Source organism: Sphaerodactylus townsendi, linkage group LG01, assembly GCF_021028975.2.
Source record: "Sphaerodactylus townsendi isolate TG3544 linkage group LG01, MPM_Stown_v2.3, whole genome shotgun sequence".
In the NCBI taxonomy this organism is placed as follows: Eukaryota; Metazoa; Chordata; class Lepidosauria; order Squamata; family Sphaerodactylidae; genus Sphaerodactylus; species Sphaerodactylus townsendi.
Genome location: NC_059425.1, coordinates 178,171,066 through 178,198,313, shown reverse-complemented (window position 1 = coordinate 178,198,313; position 27,248 = coordinate 178,171,066). Strand labels below are relative to the sequence as shown.

Below are 27,248 nucleotides of genomic sequence, written 5' to 3'. Positions count from 1 at the left end.
CTCATTAGCCATGTACACTAGCAGAAGCATCTATGGCAACCATAGAGCCAGCGTGGCGTAGTGGTTAAGAGTGTTGGACTCTAACCTGGAAAACCAGGTTCAATTCCCCACTCCTCCTCATGAAGACTGCTGGGTGACCTTGGACTAGTCACAGTTTTCTCAGAACTCTCTCAGCTCCGCCTGCCTCACAAGGTGCTTGTTTGCAGGAGGAGAGGAAGGTGATTATAAGCCAGTCTGAAACTCCTTACAGTACAGAAGACCAGGATGTAAAACCCAACTCTTCCTTTTCTTCTTCGTCCTTGCTACATGTTATCAGAAACGCTGGATCTTTGTCCTGGATCCCCAATTGTGAGAGCCATCCAGGAGTTCCTCTTAGCCCAGGGGTAGGGAACCTTTAACACTCAAAGAGCCATTTGGACCCGTTTTCCATGGGAAAAGAAAACACTTGGAGCCGCAAATAATTTTTGACATTTAAAATAAAGATAACACTGTATATATTGGGTTTTTTTTCCTTTTACTCCGCTCATTCTGAGAAGCGCATGGATGCGTCCGCCCTGCTGCCTGCAGGGCGGGCAAGGATGGGGCCAGCGGCTCAGCCTCGCCAGCCGCCGGGAAAGCACCCGCTCCGCTCCAACGGGGCAGGCGAGAGGGGAAGCCCACGGCGCAGCCCAGCCGGCTTCGGGCAGTTGGTGCACCCGCCCTGCTGCCTGCAGGGCGGGCAAGGATGGGGCCAGCGGCTTGGCTTGTGGAGCCGCAGTGCAAGGGCAGAAGAGCCGCATTTCTAGCATTTGGCAGAAAGACGTACTTTCTGAAATTTGGAAATCACCCGCCGTAGCTTTTCCTCTGTGTGAACTTATTTCAGCAATCTTGTTCTAACAAAATTACTTTTTCTTTTCAGGTATCCAGATGTTGGAATCCTAGAAAGGGGGATCAAAGTTTTGATTGACAAGCAGTTGCCCAATGGGGATTGGCCTCAGGTAAGGTGTCTCTTTTGAGAACAGCAGCAGCATCTTCAGCCTGCTCACACATCTGGTGACTATCTGTTGGTTGTCCACAGTTCACGGGTGGCCATTCCCTCCCCTTTTGTGCTTGTCTTAACGCTGGTAGCTTCTAATTTCCTGTTATGTTGTGTCATTTCCACCCCAGGAGAATGTTTCTGGAGTATTCAACAAGACTTGTGCTATCAGCTACACCTCCTACCGAAACGTCTTCCCTATTTGGACCCTTGGGCGCTTTTCTCGACTGCACCCTGCCAGCCCCCTTGCTGGCAAGTGTTCGGCTGAGCGGTTAGAGAATGAAGGAAAAGGAGATGGGTACAGACTTCCTCCTCACCATTCCTAAGCCAGCTGCCTGTCTTCCGAAGCAGATCTCTCTTTGTAGATTTCTAAATCATAGGACTGCTGAGGATGACTAGAAGACTTTGGGACCCAAAGAATCAGCGGAAGTCGCGAGTTGATAGAGAACATGGAAGGCTTCTCCATATTATGTGTCCTCCCAAAGGTTCTTGCTTTTCCCCCTGCTGTGTACTTGTGTATACACACAGACGCACACACAAAGTGAGAGAGAGAGTAGGAGAGAGGAGAAATAGTGTGTGCCTGTTGCTACCCTGTTTCCCCGAATATAAGACATCCCCTGAAAATAAGACGTACTAGAGGTTTTGCTGAAGTGCGAAATAGAAGTCATCCCCCGAAAGAAAGCATAGCAAAGTTTTTGTTTGGAAGCATGCCCGATGAACAGAACACAGAAAAATAAGACATCCCTGAAAATAAGACATAGCGCATCTTTGGGAGCAAAAATTAATATAAGACACTGTCTTATATTCGGGGAAACACGGTAGCTATGCAACGTATGAGTCGTCTTACCAGTGAAAAGGCAGCATGTAGAAGTTAGTGGGGGTTTCTTGAGGCCCACAGACTGACTCAAAACCATGTTGTTCTTTAGCTCTTAGTCTGGCTGGGTGCTGTGCATCGTACACATTGTTGAACTTTATTCATCTGTGGCCTTGTGTGGGGGATTTCTATGTACGGTGACAGCCACAGAGTCTAATTTTTAAAGTAACTGAGGTGAATAACAAATAATTTTTATCATGGCGGTAGTCTTTTGTTTTTAACATTCTCTGCTGCAATTTTCTTTCTTCCTTTTTTGGGGGGGAAAGTTCAGTTTTCCTCACCTGGTCCTGCCAGGTGACTTACCATATGTTCTCCTCACGAAGCATCCAAGATGGGTGGAGAGGCTGCCATTTGCAAAGTTCTGAGGTGGCGGAATGGACTCTACTACTTCAAACTGCAGGGGGGGCTTCACATGTTGAATGCCACCGTATGGTAGGAGTGCCTTCTAAATACGTTTTTTTAAAAGTGCAGAATAGATACTTTCTAGCAGAGTCGTTTTCTTGCAGGTAGTTCTTTTTTAAATGGGAGAAGTGTATTTTCCCGGCCTGTGTCCTGAAGTGGCGATCTGTCGTTCCTGGATTCCGAATGTAGGCAAAGATTGGGTTTTGTACATGTCCCACTTTTAAAAAATCTTGCAATAAAACAACATCTTTCGTTTGTCGCTTCAATGCAGAATTATATGTGTAGCTCTCATCTTAGATGGCCTGTAAATCGACTAGAACAAAACCTATGCAGTTTGTTGCCTGCAGTTTGTTCCCAATTTATGAACTTTAAAAAACACTCCCTACTAAGACAAAGGAGGATTCAAGGATGTGAGAAAGAAGGAGAAGAAGAAGAAGAAGAGTTTGGATTTATATCCCCCCTTTCTCTCCTGCAGGAGACTCAAAGGGGCTGACAATCTCCTTGCCCTTCCCCCCTCACAACAAACACCCTGTGAGGGGAGTGGGGCTGAGAGAGCTCCGAGAAGCTGTGACTAGCCCAAGGTCACCCAGCTGGCGTGTGTGGGAGTGTACAGGCTAATCTGAATTCCACAGATAAGCCTCCACAGCTCAGGCGGCAGAGCTGGGAATCAAACCCAGTTCATCCAGATTAGATGCACGAGCTCTTAACCTCCTACGCCACTGCTGCTCCTGCTCCCATGTTCTTCATTCTTATGGTCCAGAAACCTGTTCTGCACATCCGGGCTTTTGTTTGTTTTGTGACTATGCCATGCTTGGATTCTGGGGAAAGATGGCTTCCAATGTAGCAAAGCTGAAGAAATACTTAAGGTGCTGTGTGGTTGAAATTATTTAAACTTTCAAGACAGAATGAATATGCTCTTCTCTTTGACCTCTGCTGCTGTTTCACCTGTGGGATCTGAGCGTGAGCTAGTCAGTTTTGTTCATTGCTGGAGAATGAATGATTCTTCCCTTCAATAGCTGTGGCGCTGAACGGAGTGAGCTATTCTTTCACCTTTCCTGCCATCATGGAAAGAGGAATGCTGGCCTTTCTCCTGTAGGCTGAATCAGAGAACATGCAGCTGACTCTTTTGACCTTGGTGAATGAGTTAATCATCCCATGGCAGGGGCAAGACTTTGTAAAGGGCGTGAGGGTCGGGCTTCCCTGATTTGACAGCCATCACTCATACCTGTTGTTTTTGTGTTATTTATACTCCTGCACATTTATACTCCGACCCATATTGTGTGGTACTTATAAGATTCTCACTTTGAGCCAAAGTATTTTCTGTCTACCATAGATTTAGCAGAAAGGCAGAACAGGGACTGAATTAAAGGTAGCATTGGGAGAGAAAGTTTTAAGCACAAAAATGCTTTTCCTGTATTCCTGTCACAGGTGTTGGGTCAGGATGTCAGAGCTTTGACCCTTGCTGTGGGTATAGAGAACCGTACCAGATCCATGAAGATCGGGGTGGGGTATTTGAAAGTTCCCTCAAGGGTGTAGATGGGTATGACAGCAAAGGTGGTCTTGAAAGCAATGCTCATGTGGCATCTGAAGGCATCAAACAATGAAGAGATGAGGAGAATTGTACCCCAAAAGGAAGCCCGATAGCGACAGAGAACTTTGTTAAAGACAAAATTGTGAAGATGATGAATTCATGCAGGGAAGGAACCCAGCAACTGGAAAAACTTCAGGCAATCTTTGAACATGCCGTATCTTCCCTTGTCAAAAGGTTGAGCTAGGAAAGGGAGTGAAATGTCAAAATAGCAAATGGAACATTTTTATTTTTTATTTATTTTACAAAATTTATATCCTGCCTTTCTGCCCTCACAACAGCTATCAACAAAGTGAAACGTACACAATAGACTCACACTTTAAAACTATTAAAACCACCAAAAAATCAATAAAACAAGACCAGAGCTAAAATATGTACAAAGCTAAAGGAGATTGCTGTAGGACAGTGATGGCGAACCTTTTCGAGACCGAGTGCCCAAATTGCAACCCAAGATCCACTTATTTATTGCAAAGTGCCAACACAGCAATTTAATCTGAATACTGAGGTTTTAGTTTAGAAAAAAACGGTTGGCTCCAAGGCGTGCGTTGCTCGGAAGTAAGCTTGGTGGTGGTCGGTGGCTTTACTTTGAAGCAACCGTGCAACTCTTCCAACGGGTGACTCACAACCCTAGGAGGGTTTACTCAGAAGCAAGCCCCATTGCCAGCAACCGAGCTTACTCCCAGGTAAAGGATCGCGCTTTAGTTCTTCGCATGAAAATCAGTGGGGTTTAACAGCGCTTAACAGGGTTACCTACACTGCCTCCCCAAAACTAGGTCTTAGGTTTAATGCTAAAAATCGAGCCTAATGGCCTAGGCCAGCCTAGATGTGGGGGGGGGGGGGGCACTCTGTTTGCATGTGCCCACAGAGAGGGCTCTGAGTGCCACCTCTGGCACCCGTGCCATTGGTTCGCCACCATTGCTGTAGGATCACCAAACAAAACAAGTCTTCATCTACTGATGAAAAACAGCAGTAGAAGGGGACAGAGCAATCCCTGGGGAGAGATTTCCTTCGTTTTGGTGCTACGACCTAAAATGCCCTCTCGCACGGTTACTCCTCACCTAATCTCAAAACGAGGGTACCCAAAGCATGGCCTTTGAAGATGACCATAGTGTTTGGACAGGTTCATTAAGGTGTCCCTCAGGTATGTCAGTCCCAAACCGTATAGAGCTTTAAAGATCAGCCATACCTGACAGATAGTGTTATGAAATGGATGTTGTGAGGAAGAAAATATCTCCTATTCCTGCTTGAGAGTGATGTCTCTGGGATAAATGTTCAACAGAAGTGTTACATGAATCTTCAGTTCAGGTTTATTAATTAAAAATCAACGTAGCTTCCATGTAAACTTTCAACAACTTACTGTACTTTTCCACTAGGATGTGGTCACAGTTAACACTCTGTATAAAATGTATAAAATTCTGCGAAAATAGAATGCATCAGCACGCCCTTCCATTCCAAAAGTCACAAAAAGAGGAAATAAACCTTCACTAGCTTTTATTCAACCTGGCCCAGTTACGTGCCACTCAGAAAACAAAGCTGTCTGACCCAAGAGCAACAGACTACAACTCCCATCGTCCCCTGTCTTAAATGGAGAATACTACTTTCCCTAGAGCCCGCGTGGTGTAGTGGTTAAGAGCAGGTGCACTCTAATCTGGAGAACCGGGTTTGATTCCCCGCTCTGCCACTTGAGCTATGGAGGCTTATCTGGTGAACCGGATTAGCTTGTGTACTCCAACACGTGCCAGCTGGGTGATCTTGGGCTAATCTTCGGAGCTCTCTCAACCCTACCCACCTCACAGGATGCTTGTTGCGGGGGCGCAGGGGGGGGGGGAAGAAGCGAAAGGAGATTGTAAGCCCCTTTGAGTCTCCTTACAGGACAGAAAGGGGAGGTATAAATCCAAACTCCTAGCCCAGGGGTAGGGAACCTTTAACACTCAAAGAGCCATTTGGACCCGTTTTCCACGGGAAAAGAAAACACTTGGAGCTGCAAATAATTTTTGACATTTAAAATAAAGATAACACTATATATATAGGGGTTTTTTTTACCTTTTACTCCACTCATTCTGAGAAGCGCATGGATGTGCCCGGCAAGGATGAAGCCGGTGGCTCAGCCTCGCCGACCGCCGGGAAAGCGCCCGCCCCGCTCCAACGGGGCGGGCGAGAGGGAAAGCCCGCAGCGTGGCCCAGCCGACCGTGGGCAGTTGGTGCGCCCGCCCTGCTGCCTGCAGGGTGGGCAAGGATGGGGCCGGCGGCTCGGCTTGTGGAGCCACAGTGCAAGGGCAGAAGAGCTGCATGCGGCTCTCGAGCCGCAGGTTCCCTACCCCTGTCCTAGCCTTACCATCTAACACCAATACATACATTTACTGTCTAAAAACAACTACGGCCCCTGCAGAAGTCGCACATTCCCCATACTCACTCTTCATAGGAACATAAGAACAAGCCAGCTGGATCAGACCAGAGTCCATCTAGTCCAGCTCTCTGCTACTCGCAGCGGCCCACCAGGTGCCTTTGGGAGCTCACATGCAGGAGGTGAAAGCAATGGCCTTCTGCGGCTGTTGCTCCCGAGCACCTGGACTGTTAAGGCATTTGCAATATCTTCGACAAGATGATGTCCCCTAGGTTCTTAAGATCCATACTTTTCCTGCATCTCCATAGCTTAATAAGCTGCTTAGGAAAGACACGCGTTGAAAACCCCCAGAAAACCTCAGTTCAGAGGGCAGTTTTGGCCCACTTTAATGTGGCCCACACCAGTATTCAGTATCAGCGTGACTCGATGCTCGTGTGTTGCCTGTTTTATCCACAAAGCCAACTACGACAGATTCCACCCCCCAGCAGGCCTGGTGTGCTTCCAAGTCAACAAATCCGGCATAAACAGCCACAGAGTCTTCGGTTAAGAGCTGGTGACTTCATAATAGTAGGGAAACATTCTGAGCCCCGTGAGCCTTTCAAAGCCCCGGGATCAACTGACTCCTGTCCATCCAAGTCTGCCCCTTAGAAATTATTAAGGCAACTCTTCCTCGCCAGGGAGGGAGAAGATGAACGAACACTGGCTGAAAAGCATTCAGGAAGAAAATGCACACCTTAAGAATCAAATCAGGCTGCTCCAGGAGAACTACGAATTGCGTGCAATGTTGGGTCAGCAGCGTGAGAACAGCGCACATGGCCAGATGGAGCCTTTCCACATCCCTCCGGCGTATCCTGAGGCGTGTTTGCTGGCGAAAGGAGGTAAAGGGCAAGCGGTGCTGTTTTACTGGCAGTCTTTTTTTCACGGGAGCGCGTTCTCAAGTGCGTTTCTGTCTGTGTTTAAATCCATCTGCCCCATATGTCCCTGTGTGGTCCAGTCACCCACTCTAGTGTCCCTTGGGCCAGCTTGTGTGTAGGGAACTGAAGAGAAATTGGGAGCCAAACCAAGCGGAGAGTTTATTTCTCAGGCAGGTTCCTCTTGCCTGAAGCTAAAGGAGGTGGACTGTTGTGCTTTTAGAAAGGGCAATTAGACAATGTATTGTCGAAGGCTTTCACGGGTAGACACAACTGGTTGTGGTGGGCGTTCCGGGCTGTGTGGCCGTGGTCCGGTAGATCTTGTTCCTAACTTTTTGACTGCATCTGTGGCTGGCGTCTTCAGAGGTGCGTCACAGAGGGAAGTGACACAGACACTACCAGACCCAGCCCGGAAAACCCACGACAACTAGGCAATTAGACACTTTGTGTAGTGTTATCAGCGTCAAGGATTGTTCTGAAGTGCTCCTGGATTTAAAACTGATCTCCAGACTGTAGAGATCTGTTTCCCATTGTAGGTAACAGTAACAAGCCTTTATTGGCATAAAATAAACATACAAAATAAGCATACAAAATTTGCCCATTATTGCTCACAGTTATAGACACTGGTACTAAAATATATACATCGTCCTTCTGTAACTATCGGACATTCCTTCAGCTAAGTTGACTCAAACGTCATCGGATACTGACAGAAGTTAGGTCATAATACATAGGCATTGATTGGTATTCATCTAGACTTACGTCTATTATCTTTAGCAGAAATTTTGCTACATTCTCGCACACTGTGGGATCCATGTTGTTCAAAAGCATAGGTATTTTAAGAGCATCGGTTAGATTGTTATACAGAAATGGGATAAGTGCAGATTGCTACATTCTGATTTTTGCAAACCTTACACAATGAAAGAGGGTATGATCGAGTGTCTCCACCTGACCCATATTGCATGGACCATAGCCTCCCTCTGTTTATCAATTTGTTGATATCTGCCATAGAGCAGCATAGAAGGCATTAGATTGAATCTGGCCAGTGTTAAGGCTCTTCTTAATTTAGGGTTGGCGATCCAATGTAAATAATTGGCCATGTGTCCTTGTTCAATTGGAATAAGCAGGGTCAGGGGGGAACACGTTTTCCTCGCAGCCGTTATATCCCGATACTCTTGTTCTAATAGCTTAGTTTTCAAGCAGCTACATGCTTCTGATAGGAAAAGAGAGACTAACGACTCTAATGAAAAGCCAAGAGCGTTGATTTTTCCCTGAACTAGTTTCAGCCACCTAGAATTTGCATAGTCGGAAAGCATGAGGTGTAGCAAACTGGAGTGATCCTGCAAATAGTGGATATGTAGCCAGTATCTGACAGTTCTCAGCCAGGCCATTGTGGCATATGATATTTGCCCGAGTTCTAAACATAGGGCTGCATATGAAGCACAATTTGGTAAGCCCATAATTTTATGGAAGAAACGGGACTGGGCTGTGTTTACATTTTTGTTCACAGCTCCGATCCAAATTGGTGCTCCATAGAGGAGCTGAGAGCCTCATTTAGCATTGAACACCTTCAATGCGGATGGTATATACTGGTGGCCCACAGTGAAAAAGAAACGCTGAATTGCTAGGGCACTGTTGTTAGTTGCAGCGAGTGCTAATTTCCTATGTACTGCCCAATTAAGGTTGCTGGTAAGAGTTATGCCCAAATATTTGAACTGGTTAACTTGTTCTATGGGTCTGTTATTGATGGTCCATGTATGACTAGGGGGTCTTCTAGCGAAGACCATTATTTTGGTTTTCTCATAGTTAATTACCAGTTCGTTCCTCTTACAATATTCAGCACAGCAATTTAAGAGACGAGTGAGACCAACTTTAGTGTGGGAAAGAAGAACGGTGTCGTCAGCATAAAGTAACGCAGGCACGTGTTTAGCGCTTAGTTTGGGAACATGCCCATTGGCCTTCTGGAACAGGGGTCCCCAAACTTTTTAAACAGGGGGCCAGTTCACTGTCCCTCAGACTGTTGGAGGGCCGGACTAAAAAAAACTATGAACAAATTCCTATGCACAAATGATTGTAAAATGTTTGATTTCACCTTTCAGCCTTTCTGTCATGGTCTATTTTTAGAACTGTGACCAAAGTATGTCAAGTACAGGGTGGGCTCCAAATATTGTTGGGGAGGCTGTGGAATACCTTCCCCTGTAAAAAAAAAAGCAGAACTTTCCCAATGAAGCATTCCATCTAACCCAGGATCAGGTATCTTCCTGGGTTCTTTCCTCCCTAGCAGCCAGCGAGCGATTCGCCAGCCTGGCTGATGCCAATGGGAGTGAGGTGGAACAGAAGGCCTGAGAGCAACACATGGAGTAGCCGAGGGGGAAGGGCGGAGCAGGCGTTGCCACGTGTAAGGTTTCCAACTCTGGGTCAGAAAATGCATGGAGATTTGGGGGTGCCATCATGTAACTGCAATCAACAGCCGTTGGGGCCAGTTCCTCTTCTCCCTCGAGCCCCCACTGCACATGAATGGAGACATCGCTGCCATGCCTGGCGGGCCGAATAAATGCCTTCAGGGGGCCACATTTGCCCCCCGGGCCGTAGTTTGGGGACCCCTGTTCTGGAGGGTTGGCACTAGATCACTAAGGAATATATTGAACAAATATATTGGCCATACTGGCAGGGGCTGATGGCAATTGTAGTCTATAACATCTGGAGTGCCAAAGGTTCGCCACCACTGTCCTAAGTGCATGAATTGAGAAGTATGTCCCATTGATCTTTATGGAACTCGCTTCTGAGTACAAAACAACACAAAGGATCGGAATTGAACATTTCATAAAGCATATGTCTTCTGGCAAGGGCATCAGCATGAATCCATTGCAAATATACAGTGGACATTCTCTGTTTTCTTCATTGACACTGCCACATTTTCCCTTTTATTGCAGGCCAGCATCTTGGAAGAGCATTTAAAAAAATGGAACCCGAAGTTCAGCAATTGCCCCCCCTGCTGGAGAATTTTAATTATTCCCCACATATCATCTCCAAAGACAACGCCGTACTGTGCAATCCCAGTGCCCAGCCCAAACAACTCCACAACGACCTCCCCCTTTTCCAGCCTAGAAGCGGGGAAAAGAAATTAGCGCCCTTGTCGAGTGTGTCGTGCTCGACGATCAGCGGGAAGCAGCTCGAAGAATTCACAGACGTCGCCGGGCTCAAGAAATCTTTCCTTACAGACTACCCTTTGCCTGGAGGTGACAAAGCTCAGGCCTCGTCGCCCCTTAGCATTGGTGAGTAAAGGTCAGTCAGTGAATGTCACTTTGGTGGGGTGTTTGTGGGGTGTTCTCAGGGCCAAATTAGATGTTACGGCATCAACGGGCCCAACCTGTGAACGCGGACACCATTTTAAAGACGACTTCAGCCATTTAAAAATGCTGTGAGGGATCAGTCTTGACTGGGCAAGACCAGGTGGGATGACCATTTTGCCTGGGGCCACAAATGTGATGCCCACTCTTTTTTTCTTTATAAATAAATATAGTGCCAACTATATTAGTGCCAACTAATCTTTGTTCCCCTAATTCTTCCCCATATGGCGGCTGCCACCAGGAATAGAGATTCCAAAAAAACCCTCCTTTCTCTTCCAACTCTATGATTCTATGATGTTGGGAGTGCTTTGATTGTGTGTTCCTGCATTGCAGGAGGTTGGACTTGATGGCCATTGTGGTCTCTTCCAACTCAACCTTCCCACTGCAGCATGTATTCAGCGAAGACCTGTAGGCAGTGGTGGGATCCAAAAATTTTAATAACAGGTTCCGATGGTGGTGGGATTCAAACAGTGGCACCGCCGCACACACGTACCTCCAGTCCCTGTTGGGCAGGGAGGTTGCTTTAGTAACCTCTTCTCAGCACTCAGAAAACATTAGTAACCACTTCTAGAGAAGTGGTGAGAACTGGTTGGATCCCACCTCTGCATGTAGTCCTGTCTCGGATTCCAGAAATGTAGCAGTCCCCACCATCACGCAATCTCCTTTGCGGGCCTCTCCTGATTGGCTGGCGTGCCGTGTTGGGGCAGGACCTTTTTGGGGCAGGAACCTGAGGTTCGCTCATTTGCAAGGATAAACGTTTAGGCGTTTAAGTGGGTTTTCGCTTGTTTGCAAGGATAAATGTGTAAGCGTTTAGGCGTTTTAGCGGGTTTTCACTCGATTGGAAGGGTGAATGGTTAATCGTGTAAGCGGTTTTTCGTTATGCTACCCGAAACCTGGAAGAGGCTGTGCGTGCGTCACTCAGTGCCCGCCGAGACCTGATTGGTTGCTAGACTTGCATCATGCTCCACGGCGGGAATTTTAAACACAGATTGGACCCCCGTTCCTCCCCACGAAACTAGATAGAAAGCGTGCTAAGGAGAAAAGTTGTACATGCAAGCAGGTTCTGCCAGGATGCGGGGTAAGGGGGAGAATGAGTGCCAGAAACGGGATGAATCCCTGTTCGTCGATCAAGCAGTGGGGAATTCTTCCTGAAACCTGGTTATTTAGTGTATCACACAATTAACTGACCGTGGGGAATAGACCTTTGTCTTGATTTTGTCTAATAGTTTGTCTGTATACACTCTGACTTTCTAATTCTCTCACAGAGCTTTGACACCCTATGACTTCTCAGAAACCCTAACACATGCTGACTTTTGCTCACACAGAGCTTAGGCACACTTTGAGTTGCTCACACAGAGCTTTTACTTATTCGGTCTTTTTACTCAGAAGCTCTAACACATTCTGCCACGCTCATACAGAGCTTTTACTTATTCGGTCTTTTCACTCAGAAGCTCTAACACATTCTGCCATGCTCACACAGAGCTTTGACTCTCTGACTAGCATTTTGACTTTCCCAGTCCTTTCACTCTGAAATCCTGTCACCTTCTGCTAATTCAGCACAGCCCTTCCGCATGGACACTCCAGAATCAACTAATCATATTGCTCTCTCAACCTCCTGCTCATGCTGCGTTCTCTCTCCAACTCAGCTCTCAGTTTAAAGCCCCCCCCCCACACACACAAACGAGATAAGTCATTACACCAGGCAAATCCTCCATGCCTTTTCAAGTGCCGAAAAAGCTGTGTGGAGCTGTTTTGGCACTTGAAAACTCATGGGGTGAGGAATAAAAAAAGATTACTTAGTGCTACTGTTCAGTAGGCCTAATCTTTATAGCATGTTAAAATGGCCAAATTGATTGGATGTTGCAATGTCATTAAGATTAAGATCCTAGGAGTGAAGTCTAAAAAAAATCCTGGATGTGATTTATAAAACTTTGACTTTTATTTGTAACAAAATATTAAAATATGCCTAAGACTCTATCATTGAAGAATTTATCCAGTTTTGGATGTGTTTGTAATTATTGAGATAATACATCATGGCAATGGTTACAAAATTTAATTTTGGTTGATCAGTCATTTGAGTTGACACAGAAATGTATTTCAGTTGTTTATGATGAATGTATAAGTTCCTATTAGTAAAATAGTGATTTAATAGTCTTTATTATTAAATAACAGAGGAGCAGCAGTGGCGCAGTGGTTTCCCAGCCTGTAACTGAAATCCTATATAGCACAGGTGTCAAACTCGCGGCCCTCCAGATGTTATGCACCACAGTTCCCCCCAGTGGATGATGGGAACTGTAGTGCATAACATCTGGAGGGCCACGAGTTTGACACCTATGCTATATAGGGTATGCATTGTACAGTTTGGGAGAGAGAGAAGTGCTGTCTATGGCAAGTGGTTGCATATATTTTTATGGTCTATTTCTTACTAATTAAGCTTTTGAAGGCTACCTTAAACCACTGCGGTTCAGGAATATATAAGGAGGGATATAAATGCTCTAATACATAAATAAAATGTGTTTCATCAGAGGGTGCTATCCTCCCTGTGGAGCCTGGAATATCCTAGGACTGCAACTGATTTGCAGGTCAGAAGACCACGAGAGACAAACTTTCATAGGATCTACTCAAAAAAAATCTGTGCTCTTCACTTTTTTGGTCTAACTTATTTATACAAGAACTCAAAGCCTTACCCAGCTTCTTTAGACATCCCATCGACGAGCATCTACTGTAGTCCAACTTAATGTTTTTCCATCAAATACTACAAGTGGAAGATATTGACAGATACCATTCCAGCAGCGATTACGCTTATTTGGCTGCAGTACTCCAAATTCCCTATTATATTTCTCGTAAACAATTTGTCCGTCAGTATTTACCACTGGAGCAATATATAAATGAGAAGGGCCTCAAAAGTCTACAAGAAGATAAATTAATAAAACCTCTTCTGAGAGACAAAGACTCGTTTACAACAGGTATTGTGGCAAAATTTTTAACAGCCATATTGTCCCAACTTATAGCAAATGTAGCATTTCCTGATTATTCTTACCTGGCTTAGGCATGCCGGTTTTAAATCTCTTTTGATGTTTTAACCTGAACACTTCATATCATTTGCATTGACTTGTTTGGTCTCAGTGCCAATAAGGGTAAAGTTGTTGTAGTTGTTGTACAATTGATTTCCAATTTACACAGACTGGTTCCTCTAGAGCAGGGATCTTCAAACTATGGCCCTCCAGATGTTCATGGACTACAATTCCCATCAGCCCCTGCCAGCATGGGCAAGTGGTAGGACTCATGGGAATTGTAGTCTATGAACATCTGGAGGGCCATAGTTTGAAGACCCCTGCTCTAGAGGAAGTGGACGCCTTGGAGGGCAAACTCTGTGGCATTACATTCTTATGGAGCTCTCTTCCTCCCCTCAGGGTTCTGTCCTCAAAGCTGGAGTTGTCAACCATATGGGTCTCCGTCACTGACGTAACCTGCCACTAAATTTGCTCTCTCTCTATTTGTCTTTGTAGCTTACTACAAGACTGGAAGATTACTTGGCTCTAAAGACATGTCAAATCACTGGACAGATGAAATGGCCTCCTCGAATCCTATGAGTGCTTCACACAAGGGTGATGTCCAAACCCAGGCTGCATTTTCAGACGACCTTGGAGTTTCCAAAAGAGATTCCTCATCTGGGATTTCTGCCAGGCAGACCCGTCACGTTGTAGGTAACTCTCTGGAGTCAAGGACAGACAAAGCACAGGCTGAGTCGGCAGAGATGCCCAGGAAGAAGCGGGTCTGGTTCTCTGACACGCCAGTCGCGGACAGACAGAAGACGGTCCAAGCGTTCTACTTAAGTGGTAATACAAAGGTGTCGCTAGCAGTTGGAGTTAAAGATGTTGTGGGTGGAAAGTGCCATCAAATCACAGGCCGTTTACACACTTGTGGCCTCCTTTGCACTGAGCGTACTTTCCCTTTTGGGTTGGTTTCTTGGTTATGCATATGCTTTTCCCTCTTTGGAACTCACTGCCCTCTCAGGCCGTTTCCGCATGGCCACGATGGGGGTTGGGTACACGACGCCGACCCAACCCCCCCTGGGATCACCCAAATTTAACGGTCCCAGAAAGAACATCAGGAAGACAGGCGCGCCCAGCTGAGCGCCATTAGCGCCTGGTGCGCATCTACTGTCTTCTTCGCAGCCGATCCGGCAGCAATTGCCGAGGCCTGGGGACACGCCCCCCTGCCCTGCGTGACCGCTCCGGCATTGCAGGGCAGGGGAGGCGTGTCCCCAGGCCTCAGCGACGTGCCGGATGGCTGCAGAGACGGTAGGTCGACCGGTCACAGGGGGGAGGGATGGCGCCTTCGAGACACTGCCGTTTGCTCGGCAGCGGCTGGAAGCCGCCGTTTTCCATAAACCTCGCTTGGGAAGCCAGGTCAGAAAATGGTAGCTTCGCGCCGCTCGGGAGGCGTGAGGGTGGCGCGACTGCGCAGCAGCTGTGCCCCCCCCCCCGTGCGAACAGCTCCCTGGGGACGGCGTTTTTGCCATCCCCAGGGCGCTGTTTATGGCCCATGTGGAAAGGGCCAGAGAATTTCCACAGTTTCTGAAGGTTCTTAAAGGGCAACTTTTCCCCACCTTTCGCAGGGAAAGTGAAGGGCATCAGCATGTGGTTCGCTTTCTTCGGGTTTTCTCACTGTTACCTGTCCACACAACAGTAGTTTCTCCCTCTCTTCGAGTCTCCACTTCAGAAAGGTCAAGAGCTGTTTGGTTGTTTTTATAATTTTCACTCTGAGGGTCTGTTGCTGGAGCGATAGACCCTTGCCACTGACATAAAAGTTACATGGTCTAGTGAATTAACTCTAAACCAAGTATGGGACTCCCCACAAAAAAAGGTAGCAGGGAACCTCCCCAGATGAAGGTTGTACAGAAAAGACAAGGAAGCAGGAGGTGGGTGAAATGATGAATTGGCTTGGCTGGAGACATCACAACAGGAAAATCCTTGTCTAAACAAAAAAAAACCTCCAGAAAAAACCACTGGGAAGCACACAGCCGCGTGGTGAGCAGTGCATGCATAAAAGGTCACCGCCAGCTTATGGGGCAAGAGATGGCAAGAGATGATGGTTTGCCATTTCAAAGGTGGTTTGCTATTGCCTACCTCTGCATAGCAACCCTAGACTTCCTTGGTGGTCTCTCTTCCAAGTACCAACCAGGGCCAACCATCCTGAGCTTCCAAGATCTGATATGATCAGGCTAGCCTGGGCCCTTGTTAGAACCAAAGGTGTTAATAGGGGGAAATATTGTGAGAGATGTAATGTGATGGGTTCATATGGGGCCTACTGGAGCACAACTGTGATGCAGGAAAGCCCACGTGTGAGTTCCACATGCCATATGATCTGTTGGTAAGAAAACAAGCTTGTTTCTAGAGTTGTAAATACTGTTTGCTTTCTAAATCCTGTCTTGTAGGGTAGAGGATGACTGAGTGTGCGCGTTGGTGCACAGCATCTCTCTCTCTCCCATACAAAGAACTCACAGACGTTTCTTTCTCACTGCTGCAATCAGTTGCCCATGACCTCAGAATAGGTGTGGTAATACCCTGTGTTCATTTTTCTCTTTGGCCATTTCCGCAAGACGGGCTTGTTGGCGCCCTACGCCGCGGCAAGAGTGCGTGGCTGGCGTACTGCTCGCGATGCACGATGCATAACGGGTCGGCAGAGGTCGCCAGACAGCCGGCATGCTCTGACACGGAGTCAGCCTCTCCTTTCGCTATCTCGAGACTCCAACAGCCGCCTTCGTTAAGGAAGTGCGATACCATCGCTGCTCCTCCGGCCCCTGGAGGTCGGAGGACAGCGTAAGGGCTACGAACGCCCAGCAGGCTTAATTTCCACCGGGACAACGTGAGTTGGACGGGGAAGGGAGACAGCGTCGCCGGGAAGACACTTCCTCCCCAAGAAGAAGAAGAAGAAGAAGAGGAGGAGGAGGAGGAGGAGGAGTTTGGATTTATATCCCCCTTTCTCTCCTGCAGGAGACTCAAAGGGGCTTACAATCTCCTTGCCCTTCCCCCTCACAACAAACACCCTGTGAGGTGGGTGGGGCTGAGAGAGCTCTGAGAAGCTGTGACTAGCCCAAGGTCACCCAGCTAGCGTGTGTGGGAGTGTACAGGCTAATCTGAATTCCCCAGATAAGCCTCCACAGCTCAGGCGGCAGAGCTGGGTATCAAACCCGGTTCCTCCAGATTAGATACACGAGCTCTTAACCTCCTACGCCACTGCTGCTCCTTACACTGACTCCATTAGAGTTGTGCCACTGATGACCCTGGGAGCCCCACAGTTTGCAAGGTTTCCCTCTCGCTGTGGGGTTTCCCTCCTTCTGGGCCGCTACAGTGAAAAGGCAAAATGAAAGTTGCCTGTTTTGTTTCTTTAAAGCCCTTTAAAAGTAATTTCGATATTGTTAGATTTCGTTTAGAGTCATGGATATGCCCAGTAGTGTGTGTGACTGCAGTTTATAGAAAGTTCTCCAGAGACATAAATGTAAAAGGTAAAACTTACATTTATTCAATCATCTTCAGTTCACAACTTTGTTCCAAGAAAAGTAAATAGAAAGAACCCTAGACTAAAGAGATTACTTTCCCTACAACAAGTGGGGGCAACAACCACGCGCCTATCACGCAGTGTGGAGGTGAGAGAATGCTGCAGTGGAAAGGCCCCACTGAGCAGGCTGCCACTGACCATGCGCGCGCCTGCTCCAAAGGCTAGAGCAGAAGTGAGTCTAGCATGGGGAAGAAAGGAAGCAGGTGGGCGGCCCCGGCCCATAGACAATATGTGAGGGCAAACAAGAGAGGCAACATCACAGCTAGGAATGTGATATACAGCACCCCCCAGTGTCCAGGCATTACGCAGGAGTCTTAGTTCCAACACTCCCTCCTCTCTCATTACACTGCATGCTTCCAGGTATACAATGTTCAGTCGGTCAATGCTAGGCTTTGGAACTTGTCTCTGGCAGTGGTTTGGTCAAGATGTCTGCTGTCATCATATATCAGTAGGGACAGTAGCTAAGTTCTCACAGTTCCTTCTGCCTGTAAGAGTCTTACATATTGATCCTTAATTCCATAATGTGTGTTTAGTACTGTACTATTCTTTTTCTGAAAAGAGAAAGAGCCATATACAACTCTGGTTATCTTCTAGCATTTGTACAGAGGTAAAGGTTCATCAATACCAAAAATCTTCTAACAACATTAAAAGCCATTGCAATTCTCCTCTACATGCCTCAGAAACGATGATACTAATTCTGATTCAGTAGATGAGTGAGCAACAACACTTTGTTTTACGGCTTGCCCAACTTACAGCGTTACTTCTTCCCATAGAAAACACATAGCCACTGGTAGATTTTCCTTAGATCTGTTCTTTTTTCTCCAGCCCAATCTGCATCAGCATATCCCAATAGTGTGGATCTTTTAGTTGCTGGCAGTTTCCCCAGCTTTAAAGCTCTAAAAGTACCTCTTAAGTACCCTCACCTCACTCGCTTAACAGCAGTCCAGTCTCTTGTGGTGGGTGTGCTTAACCCTTCTGGACAATATACTCACAGCTGTAGCAATGTCAGGTCTGGTTGTCATTGCTAAGTACAAAAGTTTGCCTAATTAATGTCCTGTAGTCATTAAGTTGCCTGTGGGTAGCAAGTCATCAGGTAGTACTTGTCTGTAGAAACTGTGAACCTTCATTGGGGTAGGTATTGGATTGACACCTTCCAGGTTCAGACTCTGTAGCAGTTCCAATATTTTCTGCTTCAGCTAAGAAGATAGCTTCTACCTGGGTTCACACGCTCGATTTGGATCCCCAAGTAGTAGAAGCTGGAACATCTCCTGCGGTGCTTGACTTTCTACTTCCTTGTTGAGTTGGGAATATAATCTCAGCACAGTCAGTTTCTATATTTTCATGGCAAATAATCAGGTCATCAACATATGTCAGGATAAATGTCCATCTCCCATTTCTGTGCCCTTTTGCTATAAAGACAGGGGTCTGCATTGCCTTGCCTGAAGTCCTGACTTAAGTAGCACCTTGGCTAGCTTATCTGGACCTCAAGCTTTAGCTGCTTGTTTCAATCCATAAAGTCCTTTCTGAAGCTATACTAAACATTTATTCTTTTCATCTATGAACCCTGGTGGTTGCTTCATATAAAGCTCCTAATTCTCGCCATGCAAAATGCAGTTTTAACGCCCAAATGCTCAGTTCTCATGTTTCGTGATGCAGCAAAGAGCATTCTAATTGTAGAATATTTCATAAACAGGTGCAAGTCTGATCATAAATTGTTCCATAGATCTGAGAGAACTTTTAGCAACAAGTCTGGCCTTTTATATCTCCTCAATCTGACCTTCCGCGATCTTGTTTAGCTTTAAAACCCATTTACAACCTATAACGCTCTTACCCTTAGGTAGTTCAGTGAGAGTCCATGTTTGGTTTTATGGTAGTGCAGCAATTTCTTCTTGTGCTGCCTCTTTCCACTTCTTTGCTTCTGGTTCAGGCATTCGTAACTCAGCCCATGAAGCTGGTTCATGCAGTGACGGCAATTTCGTAGGCGGTAGGTAAGCTTCGGCTGAACTCCTTGTTAGGCCGCTGATGAGCCTCGAGGGCCAAGGTCTGTCTGCCTCCAGTAGTTCAGACTCCTCTGCCCTCACCTGTCAGGTCTGGGATTTCCACCGCTGCTCCCTCTTAGGTTGAGCATTTGCTGGCATCTGCACGGGTGATGTCATCCTGGGACTCGGCGATGCGGTGAATCAGCTGGTCACATCGCCATCTCCCTCTGAATGGTCATCCATCACAGCAGGCTTGTTATCTCTGGTCGTGCCGGGCCAAACTGCACAACCCTGCATATAGTAATTCTACTAGTTTGTAACGCAATCCTGTATCCTTACTTTCTGAGAATAGCCCAAAAATATGCCTGCTTGCGTAGTAGGGTCTAGCTTGGATCTCTTTTCTTTGGTATGTGATAAGCTTTGCATCCAAAGACTCTACGTGTTCTATCGGTTTCCGCTGTGCCATAACTCATGGAGTTGCTTCTGTGGCTTTGGTTGGCAATCTATTTTGTAGGTAAACTGCAGTCATTGCTGCCTCTCCCCAGTGCTTAAGGGAAGGCTCTGAATCATCGAGCATGCACCAATCATGTCCATTATATAACTACTTTTCTTCGAAATCGCATTTTGTTCTTTGGCTAATGGGCTGGGCAGTAAGTCTGTGTTGGATCCTATGTTCTCAAGAAATCGGCCGTTTATAGATATGGAATTGCATTCTCCTCCTCCATCTGTTTGAAAACACTTTGGGTTTCCTATTAAACTTATTAGATACCATAGCAACATAGTTCTTAGTTTCGCTCAGTCTGAGACTTTTCTTTTAGCAAATAACACACAGTGTATTTCGAGTAGTCATCAATGAAAGACAACAGATAGGTAGTGTTATTACCAGTTGATGCTGGTTTGATTGGTCCACATAGATCAGAGTGAATTAAGTCAAGAGGCTGCTTAGAGCACTTTTGGTTTTGCTTTTAACAAAGGCCTAGTTCCCTTTCCTCTTAAACAACAATCACACAATTGGTTATCATTGGGACAGTCTTTATGGAAATACCTTGTTACCAAGTCCTTTGCTTAGTTTCCAGGATGGCCTCTTTATCAATGTGGGCAAACTCTCCCATGCCAGAGCTCCAAAGACTGCTGGGTAGAAGTTACCTTGGCTGCAGGCTTGTGGTTCCTCACAGTCCAGTTCAAAGACTCCATTTCTTAGGGTACCTGTGGGAATATGAGCTCACCATCGCTGAGATAGTGCACTATTCTCTGGAAGTGAATATAAACTTTTCTGACAGTGTAAATAATTGATCAGATTAGGCCGCAAGGTCTGCAATATACAGAACATTTTCTGCCACAAATCTCAGCTCCCATTACCATCCAGTTGGCAATGTAAAGCTAACTTTGCCCTTTCCATTCACTGGAATCTGTTTTCCATTGCCAAATACACATTGCATCCAGAAGCATTCCTGTCTAATTCAAGGAACAAAGCAACATCTAAAGCCATGCCTAGAAGCACTGCCATCAATAATCCAAGGCTTATATTTTTTCATTAAATGTATCATGTGGGTTGTGCAAAGTTGAATCCACTTTAGGAGTAAAATCCCTTTGTCTGTGTGAATAAGCAGTGTGAGATGGCTGCTGCCAGTCTCAGCATTCTTATTGCTTTGACACTTCTGAGGTGACCAGGTTTATTACACTGAAACAGATGGGTGGGCTCCTCCTTTCCCTGTGGGATTGGATTTTCTGTATCCAAATGATTTAGTTCGCCCCTCAAGCCCTTCCTGGCTTCTGGCAATGTAACTGAGCCATTCTTCCTCTGTTCTCAGAGAGATACTTTGCTGCTTATAAATTCATGACCTAGTTAGTCCTAGAATTTCCTCAAATGTGCAGTCTTGCCATTCACAGTAGAGACAAAGCTGAATATTTCTCAGGCAATGAGCTTAAAGCAGTCCAATTTTCAGTTCTTCCTCCAGAACTGTGCCAGTGGGATTGCTAACTTCTTATCAATCAGATTCAGCAATTCTCTATATGGCAATCAGCATCTCCATTTTCTTGTAATTTGATTGAAAATATTGTTTGAATAAACTCACTTTGCTATTTCATGTCTTGCCTCCAAAGACCCTTTTAATGCTTCTAGCATGTCTTGCAGAATCTTGTCCTTTAATATACACCAGTTGTGAGTTTGTGAGATACTAACACTACATTCATGGCCTTTTCATCTGCTCTTGCCATCTAGTCTCTTCATTTCCACTGTTTGGTTTTGGTTGAGTTAAAACAAAACCTATGCCCTTTTCCTTTATTTGGGATTGAATTCTGTAGAGCCATGAGTTGCAAAGTTCAGGCTTGTAAGCTTCTCAAGAATTGCCTTACGCTGAGCCATTCATTTTAATGCAAAAGGCTTTCTGCAATCTCAATTAGTCACACACACAAGAAAGAGGAAGCAAGCCTTCAGGCTATGTGGATCCTTGTTACCGCTGGCCTGTTAGAGCCAGTGAGCAAGAAACACAAGAACCAAGGCAATGGCTGCTAAGCCATGCAAGGAAAAAAAAATTTGCTCCAACTTTAAAACAACTGGGCTTCAAAAAAATAACCATCAATCTCTGCTACCATGTTAGATTTCGTTTAGAGTCATGGATATGCCCAGTAGTGTGTGTGTGTGGACTGCAGTTTATAGAAAGTTCTCCAGAGACATAAATGTAAAAGGTAAAACTTACATTTATTCAATCATCTTCTGCCCACAACTTGTTCCAAGAAAAGTAAATAGAAAGAACCCTAGTCTAAAAGAGAGATATTTTCCCTACAACAAGTGGGCACAAATAAACGCCATCACGGTGTGGAGGCAGGAGAGAATGCTGCAGTGGGAAAGGCCCCTACTGAGCAGGCTGCCATTGACCGTCAAGTTCAAAGGCTAGAGCAGAAGTGAGTCTAGCATGGGGAAGAAAGGAAGTTAGTGGGCGGTCTCCTGGCCCAGACAAGGAGGGCAAACAAGAGAGGCAACATCACAGTTAGAATGATATACAGCACCCCCCAGTGTCCAGGCATGCAGGAGTCGCTTATTCCAACAGATATTGCCTATATTAAAATTATTGAAAGGGCTTTTCGTTGCTTTTGCGCTTTTAGGGAAAAGCTGGCCGTGGATTCCTGAGAGGAGGAGGGGCAGGGGGGAGGGGGAGGGGGGGGAGACCATTCCTCATCTCAGGGATCCACAGCCAGCTTTTCCCTAAAAATGCAAAAGCAATGAAAAGCAGCCTCAACTATATCAATATATCAATTTAAGCAATATCAATATTACCTGTATAGGGTTAAAAGCTTGCCTTTTGAGTGGGGGCAGGCAGCCACGATCGCAGCTGTGTGGCCGACAGTGGGGCTTTCCCTCACGTTTAAACAGGGAAACATAAGGAGCCCCCACTGCGAAGAGACGGCAGGGCTAGGAGCACTGCAGAAAGCACTCCATGCATAACGGGCCTAAGTTGAGAAATAAATATTTTAAATAACCATAAAACAAGAATTTCAAAAGCTTTTGGATGAGCGACCCTTTGGTGTCCAACATGATGTTTTTCTCTGTGCCAGTGGGCATAAGTAGCAGGGATTGTTGCATTATGACTTTTGTTTCTGTGTAATTACAATTGCTTATGCAAATAGTGGAGGTGAGGAGAGAGAGGGGAAGGAACTTGCAGGAATACAGAAAGGTTTATTTTTCCTATTATGTGCTGAGGCGAGGCTGAGTCCAAGGAGAGAGTTTGTAGGGGAGCATGCGTAATTAAGTTTTTTTGGTACAGCTAAACTCATCCAGACTGTTCAGCTCCCCATTAAACCATTCCTTTACCTTTCACCCATGTTAATTACAACTGTGAGTCATGTAAAAAAGTAAATACATCTTGTTATAATCTCCATTGTTTTAAAGGAAATGTCATTTTCATATTGCTTTATCCCCAGAGCTTTCACTTAAAGGGCTTGTGGTTTTCTTTTTAGAATTTTGGGGTTGAAGGGGAAGAGTTGAAGAAATATGCTTAAAATTGCTTAGCCCCCTTTCTTTCCTGTGTCTTTTGTTCCTTGCAGATCTCCAGATTGCTCAAGCCAATAGGAAAAATGGGCGCATAGTGGGAGAGATTGCCTTCCAGTTGGATAGGCGCATCCTGGCTCATGTGTTTCCCGGCATCACACGCCTCTATGGATTCACAGTGTCCAACATTCCTGAGAAAATCAAGCAGGTAACTCTCAACCAGAGGCATAGCTGGGCCAGAGTGCGCCCGGTGCACTCTCTGGCTTTTTCGCCCCCCCCCGTAAGTGTGGGAGGGGGGCGCCACAGGGGGGCCGCTGTGGGGGGAATCGAGGATTTCGTTCTGTAGACTTCATTTATTTTAGAATTGAACAGCTAGAATATTCCTAACTACATTTCCCAGGAAACCAGAAATGTTCCCACCAGAACAGGAAGGCCTGTTCCCTCCAGCCTGCCTCGGCTTAAAGTAAGTGTGGGGACAAGAGGGGGTGTGTGCCACGGGGCTGGGAGGGGAGGGGCCGGGGATTTTGGCGCTCTCATCGACTCCAAATTCGGCCTAGTGCCGCACTCGGCCCCCCCTGGGTGCCACTTCTCTCAACACTTGGAGGTAAATTTGGTTGAGACATTCATCTCTCAAATTCAGTGCCAGATTTACCATACAGCAGAAGACTTGAGCCTTGAGTGTTTTTTTCATTTCAGATTTTCCTGCAAACCTGAGGCTTTCCTCAGCTATGTAGAAATTTCTATTTTCTATTCTTCTATTTATTTACAGTTATTGCCCATCCTTTACCACAGTCTCAGGGCGGGTTACAATAGAACAAGCAACATTAAAATCAAGACAATAAAAACACAATAAAACCCTATTTTAAAAACCACATTCTAAAAAAATCCCATTCTAAAAAAAATAGTAAAACCCCATTCTAAAAATCCCATTCTAAAAACACAATAAACCCCCATCCTAAAAACTCAGACACAATGTAAAATCTCCCACACCCACCCACAAAAGGAAGGGTGTATAGACATCTCAGAGGGGCCCTCCTAGGGCGTTTCCCCACTTGCCACGTAATTCTCCTGGTGATGTCTCCTCGCTGGCTGCTCAGCTGCATCATTTCTGGCATGCCTGGCTTCTGACTCCGCTGGGCCTGCTGGTAATCAAAGGCCATTTGAAGAGCTTGCACGACGCTACGCTGAGGGGGGCTGCTACAGCAGCAGCTGGATGGTTGCATTGTCGCGCCTCTCCCTGTAGTGGGGAGTGTTAGGAACCCGAGACTACATGCCTACAGTAGTGCGGGGCAGAAGGTAAGTGGGGAAAGGCCCCTAGTGTGCGGATGCGTTAGCCAAATGCTCAGGTGAAGAGGACCATCTTTGCGAGATGCCGAAACTCCAAGAGAGTAGGTGCCCAGCAAACCTCTGGAGGGAGGGCATTCCACAGCATAGGGGCCCCCATCACAGTGCGGAGAACCCCCATCAGGCCGCCCCTAGCCCCCTTACCTTTGACAGGGGCTGGACAGTCAGGCAGGCCTCCCCCTCTAGTCAGGAATATATGGATAGATGCGCTATTTCAGGTACCTAGGACTGAAGCAGTATAGGACTTTATGGGATAGCACAGGGATCTGCAACCTGTGGCTCTCCAGGTGTTCATGGACTACAACTCCCATCAGCCCCCTGCCAGCATGGCCAATTCTCATCAGCCCCTGCCAGCATGGCCAATTCCCATCAGCCCCTGCCAGCATGGCCAATTGTTGGGAATTGTAGTTCATGAACAACTGGAGAGCTGCAGGCTGCAGACCCTTGGGTTAGCACCAACACTTTGAATTGAACCCTGTAACACATCGGAAGCCAATGCAGACTCCTCCAAATAGGGGTCATGTGATCCTGGTGTGAAGCACCAATCAGCAGACAAGCTGCTCTATTCTGCACCAGCTCAAGCTTCCAGACTGTCCTCAAAGGCAACCCCACATATAGCGCATTACAATAATCCAATTTGGCGGTTGCCAGATCACGGATAACTGGGACTAAGTCATCCTGATCCAGGGAAAAGTGGAGCTGGCATACCAGCCAGCCAGCCATGTTGATGGGCCCTCCTGGTCATTGCTGCCACCTGGGTTTCTAGAGACAGTGCCCCATCCGGGATGACTCCGAGATCCCGCACCCAGTCTTTATGGGGTAGAACCATCCCTTCCAGCACCTGGTGTCTCTCAATTCCCCAAACTCGGGAGCTCGGCACATAGAATGCTTTCATTTTATTGGGATCCAATGTCAATTTGTCAATTTGTTGACCCTCATCCAGTCCAGCAGTTCATCATTCGGGCAGCCTCACTTAGTGCATATGGAACAGAAAGGAGCAGCTGGGTGTCATCCGCTTATTGGCAACACCCCATGCTGTATCCTCTTGGCAGAGCTGCAGGGGCCACCACCCCCAAGTCCCAGGCTGTGGCAATAATGGCTCCAGGCGAGTCTTGACACTGTAACCTCCTGGCATTGGTCAAGGGGACAGTTGGGTCAGGCTGCTCTTGCATACAGGTACTGATCTGCCAATAAGCTAAAGGGCTGGAGGCCCAATGATTCCTTCACAGCCATCCAGGGCGATGTCACAGGTAGAAACATTAATACATATATCTTTCTGTTTAATTGCTATTAAAATTTTAAAAAATTAATTTACAGGGGGCGCTGAGTAATATTTTTTCTGGAAAGGGGGCGGTAGGCCAAATAAGTTTGGGAACCACTGGGCTAGACCATTTCTGACTTTTCTTTTTAAAAAATTAACCCTTCCCTTCCAGATCTCTATGAAGTCCCTGGATGGTTGTGTGGATGAGAAAAAGTACCAAATCATGACCAAGCGCTATTTAGACCTGATTGCTCACCTGGAGAAGATGGGCTACCAAACAGATATCCACCCAGTCTTCAGTGAATTTCTCATCAACACCTATGGCATCCTGAAGGAAAGGCCGGACCTGAGGTCTGACCCGACACACAACAGCCCTGCCGAACTCCGCAAGATGATAATCGACATTGTGCCACCCAAGTTCCTCAGTGATACGTTACTGCTTTTGAACTGTTTGTGCGAACTTTCGAAAGAAGACAACAAGGTCCTCTTCGCCTGGTAATGCAAACCGTGACTCTAGCTCCCAGATCTCTAATAGGAATAGAAAATAAACATCTATCTGATAAAAGCCAATCTGCTGAGGGCACTATGTGGGCCTGTTTGTATCTGGGTCTTGCTGACTGATTTATTTTCTTCCCAGCGTTGCTTTCATTTCAGTACTGTGTCTGTACTTCTACTGTCCCCCCCTCCCCCCCATACTATAGTTCTATATAGAAATCATTGTTGTCGCCACCAAGAAAGCCATGTTCTGGCTATAGAAATGTTAGAATAAATTATTTATTATTTATTTAGAATAAATTATTTATTTAGAATGTTATTTATTTATTTAGAATACATTGTTATTTAGAACAATTATTATTAGAATAAATTATTAGAATAAATATTATTAGAATAAATAAAATAAAAAGTAGTTGTTAATGTTGAGTTCTCAGATGCCGTCTCTCTTGTTACTCAAGAGAGAGAGAATTGCCGACAGGCCTAAGCCAACCGCCTTTCCCCATTGTGTTGAGGATATACCTGCATGCTATCTATCTATCTATCTATCTATCTATCCATCCATCCATCCATCCATCCATCCTCCCATCCATCCATCCATCCATCCATCCATCCATCCATCCATCCGTCCATCCATCCATCCATCCATCCATCCATCCATCCATCCATCCATCCATCCATCCATCCATCCATCCATCCATCCATCCATCCATCCATCCATCCATCCATCCATCCATCCATCCATCCATCCATCCATCCATCCATCCATCCATCCATCCATCCATCCATCCATCCATCCATCCATCCATCCATCCATCCATCCATCCATTCTCTACCTACCTACCTACCTACCTACCTACCTACCTACCTACCTACCTACCTACCTACCTACCTACCTACCTACCTACCTACCTACCTACTCCAATTCTTACTCCACTTCTACCTAATTTCTACCTACCTACCTATCTACCGATCGACCTATCGGGACCGGACCGGGACCGACCGACCGACTGACCGACCGACCGGACCGACTGACCGGACCGACCGGACCGACCGGACCGGGACCGACCGAGATGAGATTTATATAATCACCTCCCCGGAAGGCTCAGTTTGGGAATTGGAATTCAGACCAGCCTTGT

The 27,248-nt window shown here is 46.3% G+C and overlaps 2 protein-coding genes across 3 annotated transcripts in view; both read left to right on the top strand.

Annotated features, from left to right (window-relative positions):
- LSS (lanosterol synthase) overlaps positions 1–2,546 on the top strand; it is a 43,123-nt gene extending 40,577 nt beyond the window's left edge. For both annotated transcript variants that reach the window (XM_048500827.1, XM_048500818.1), the window contains 2 exons: positions 899–977; positions 1,147–2,546. In XM_048500827.1, coding sequence (XP_048356784.1) covers positions 899–977; positions 1,147–1,341 — 274 coding nt within the window. In that variant the 3' untranslated portion in view covers positions 1,342–2,546. The remainder of the gene's footprint in view (positions 1–898; positions 978–1,146) is intronic.
- Positions 2,547–6,911: 4,365 nt separating this feature from the next.
- SPATC1L (spermatogenesis and centriole associated 1 like) lies at positions 6,912–26,359 on the top strand. Its single transcript, XM_048510471.1, has 5 exons — positions 6,912–7,101; positions 10,065–10,406; positions 13,991–14,320; positions 23,069–23,220; positions 25,790–26,359. Exons 1-5 carry the CDS (start codon positions 6,912–6,914, stop codon positions 26,114–26,116), a joined length of 1,341 nt encoding a protein of 446 aa, XP_048366428.1. The 3' UTR covers positions 26,117–26,359.
- The last annotated feature ends 889 nt before the right edge of the window (positions 26,360–27,248 follow it).

Excerpts from the sequence above, each read along its gene's own strand:
- SPATC1L (XM_048510471.1), top strand. The coding sequence starts at position 6,912 with ATGAACGAACACTGGCTGAAAAGCATTCAGGAAGAAAATGCACACCTT. Across the intron at positions 10,407-13,990 it reads CTCGTCGCCCCTTAGCATTG|CTTACTACAAGACTGGAAGA; the intron begins GTGAGTAAAGGT and ends TTGTCTTTGTAG. Across the intron at positions 14,321-23,068 it reads CCAAGCGTTCTACTTAAGTG|ATCTCCAGATTGCTCAAGCC; the intron begins GTAATACAAAGG and ends TGTTCCTTGCAG.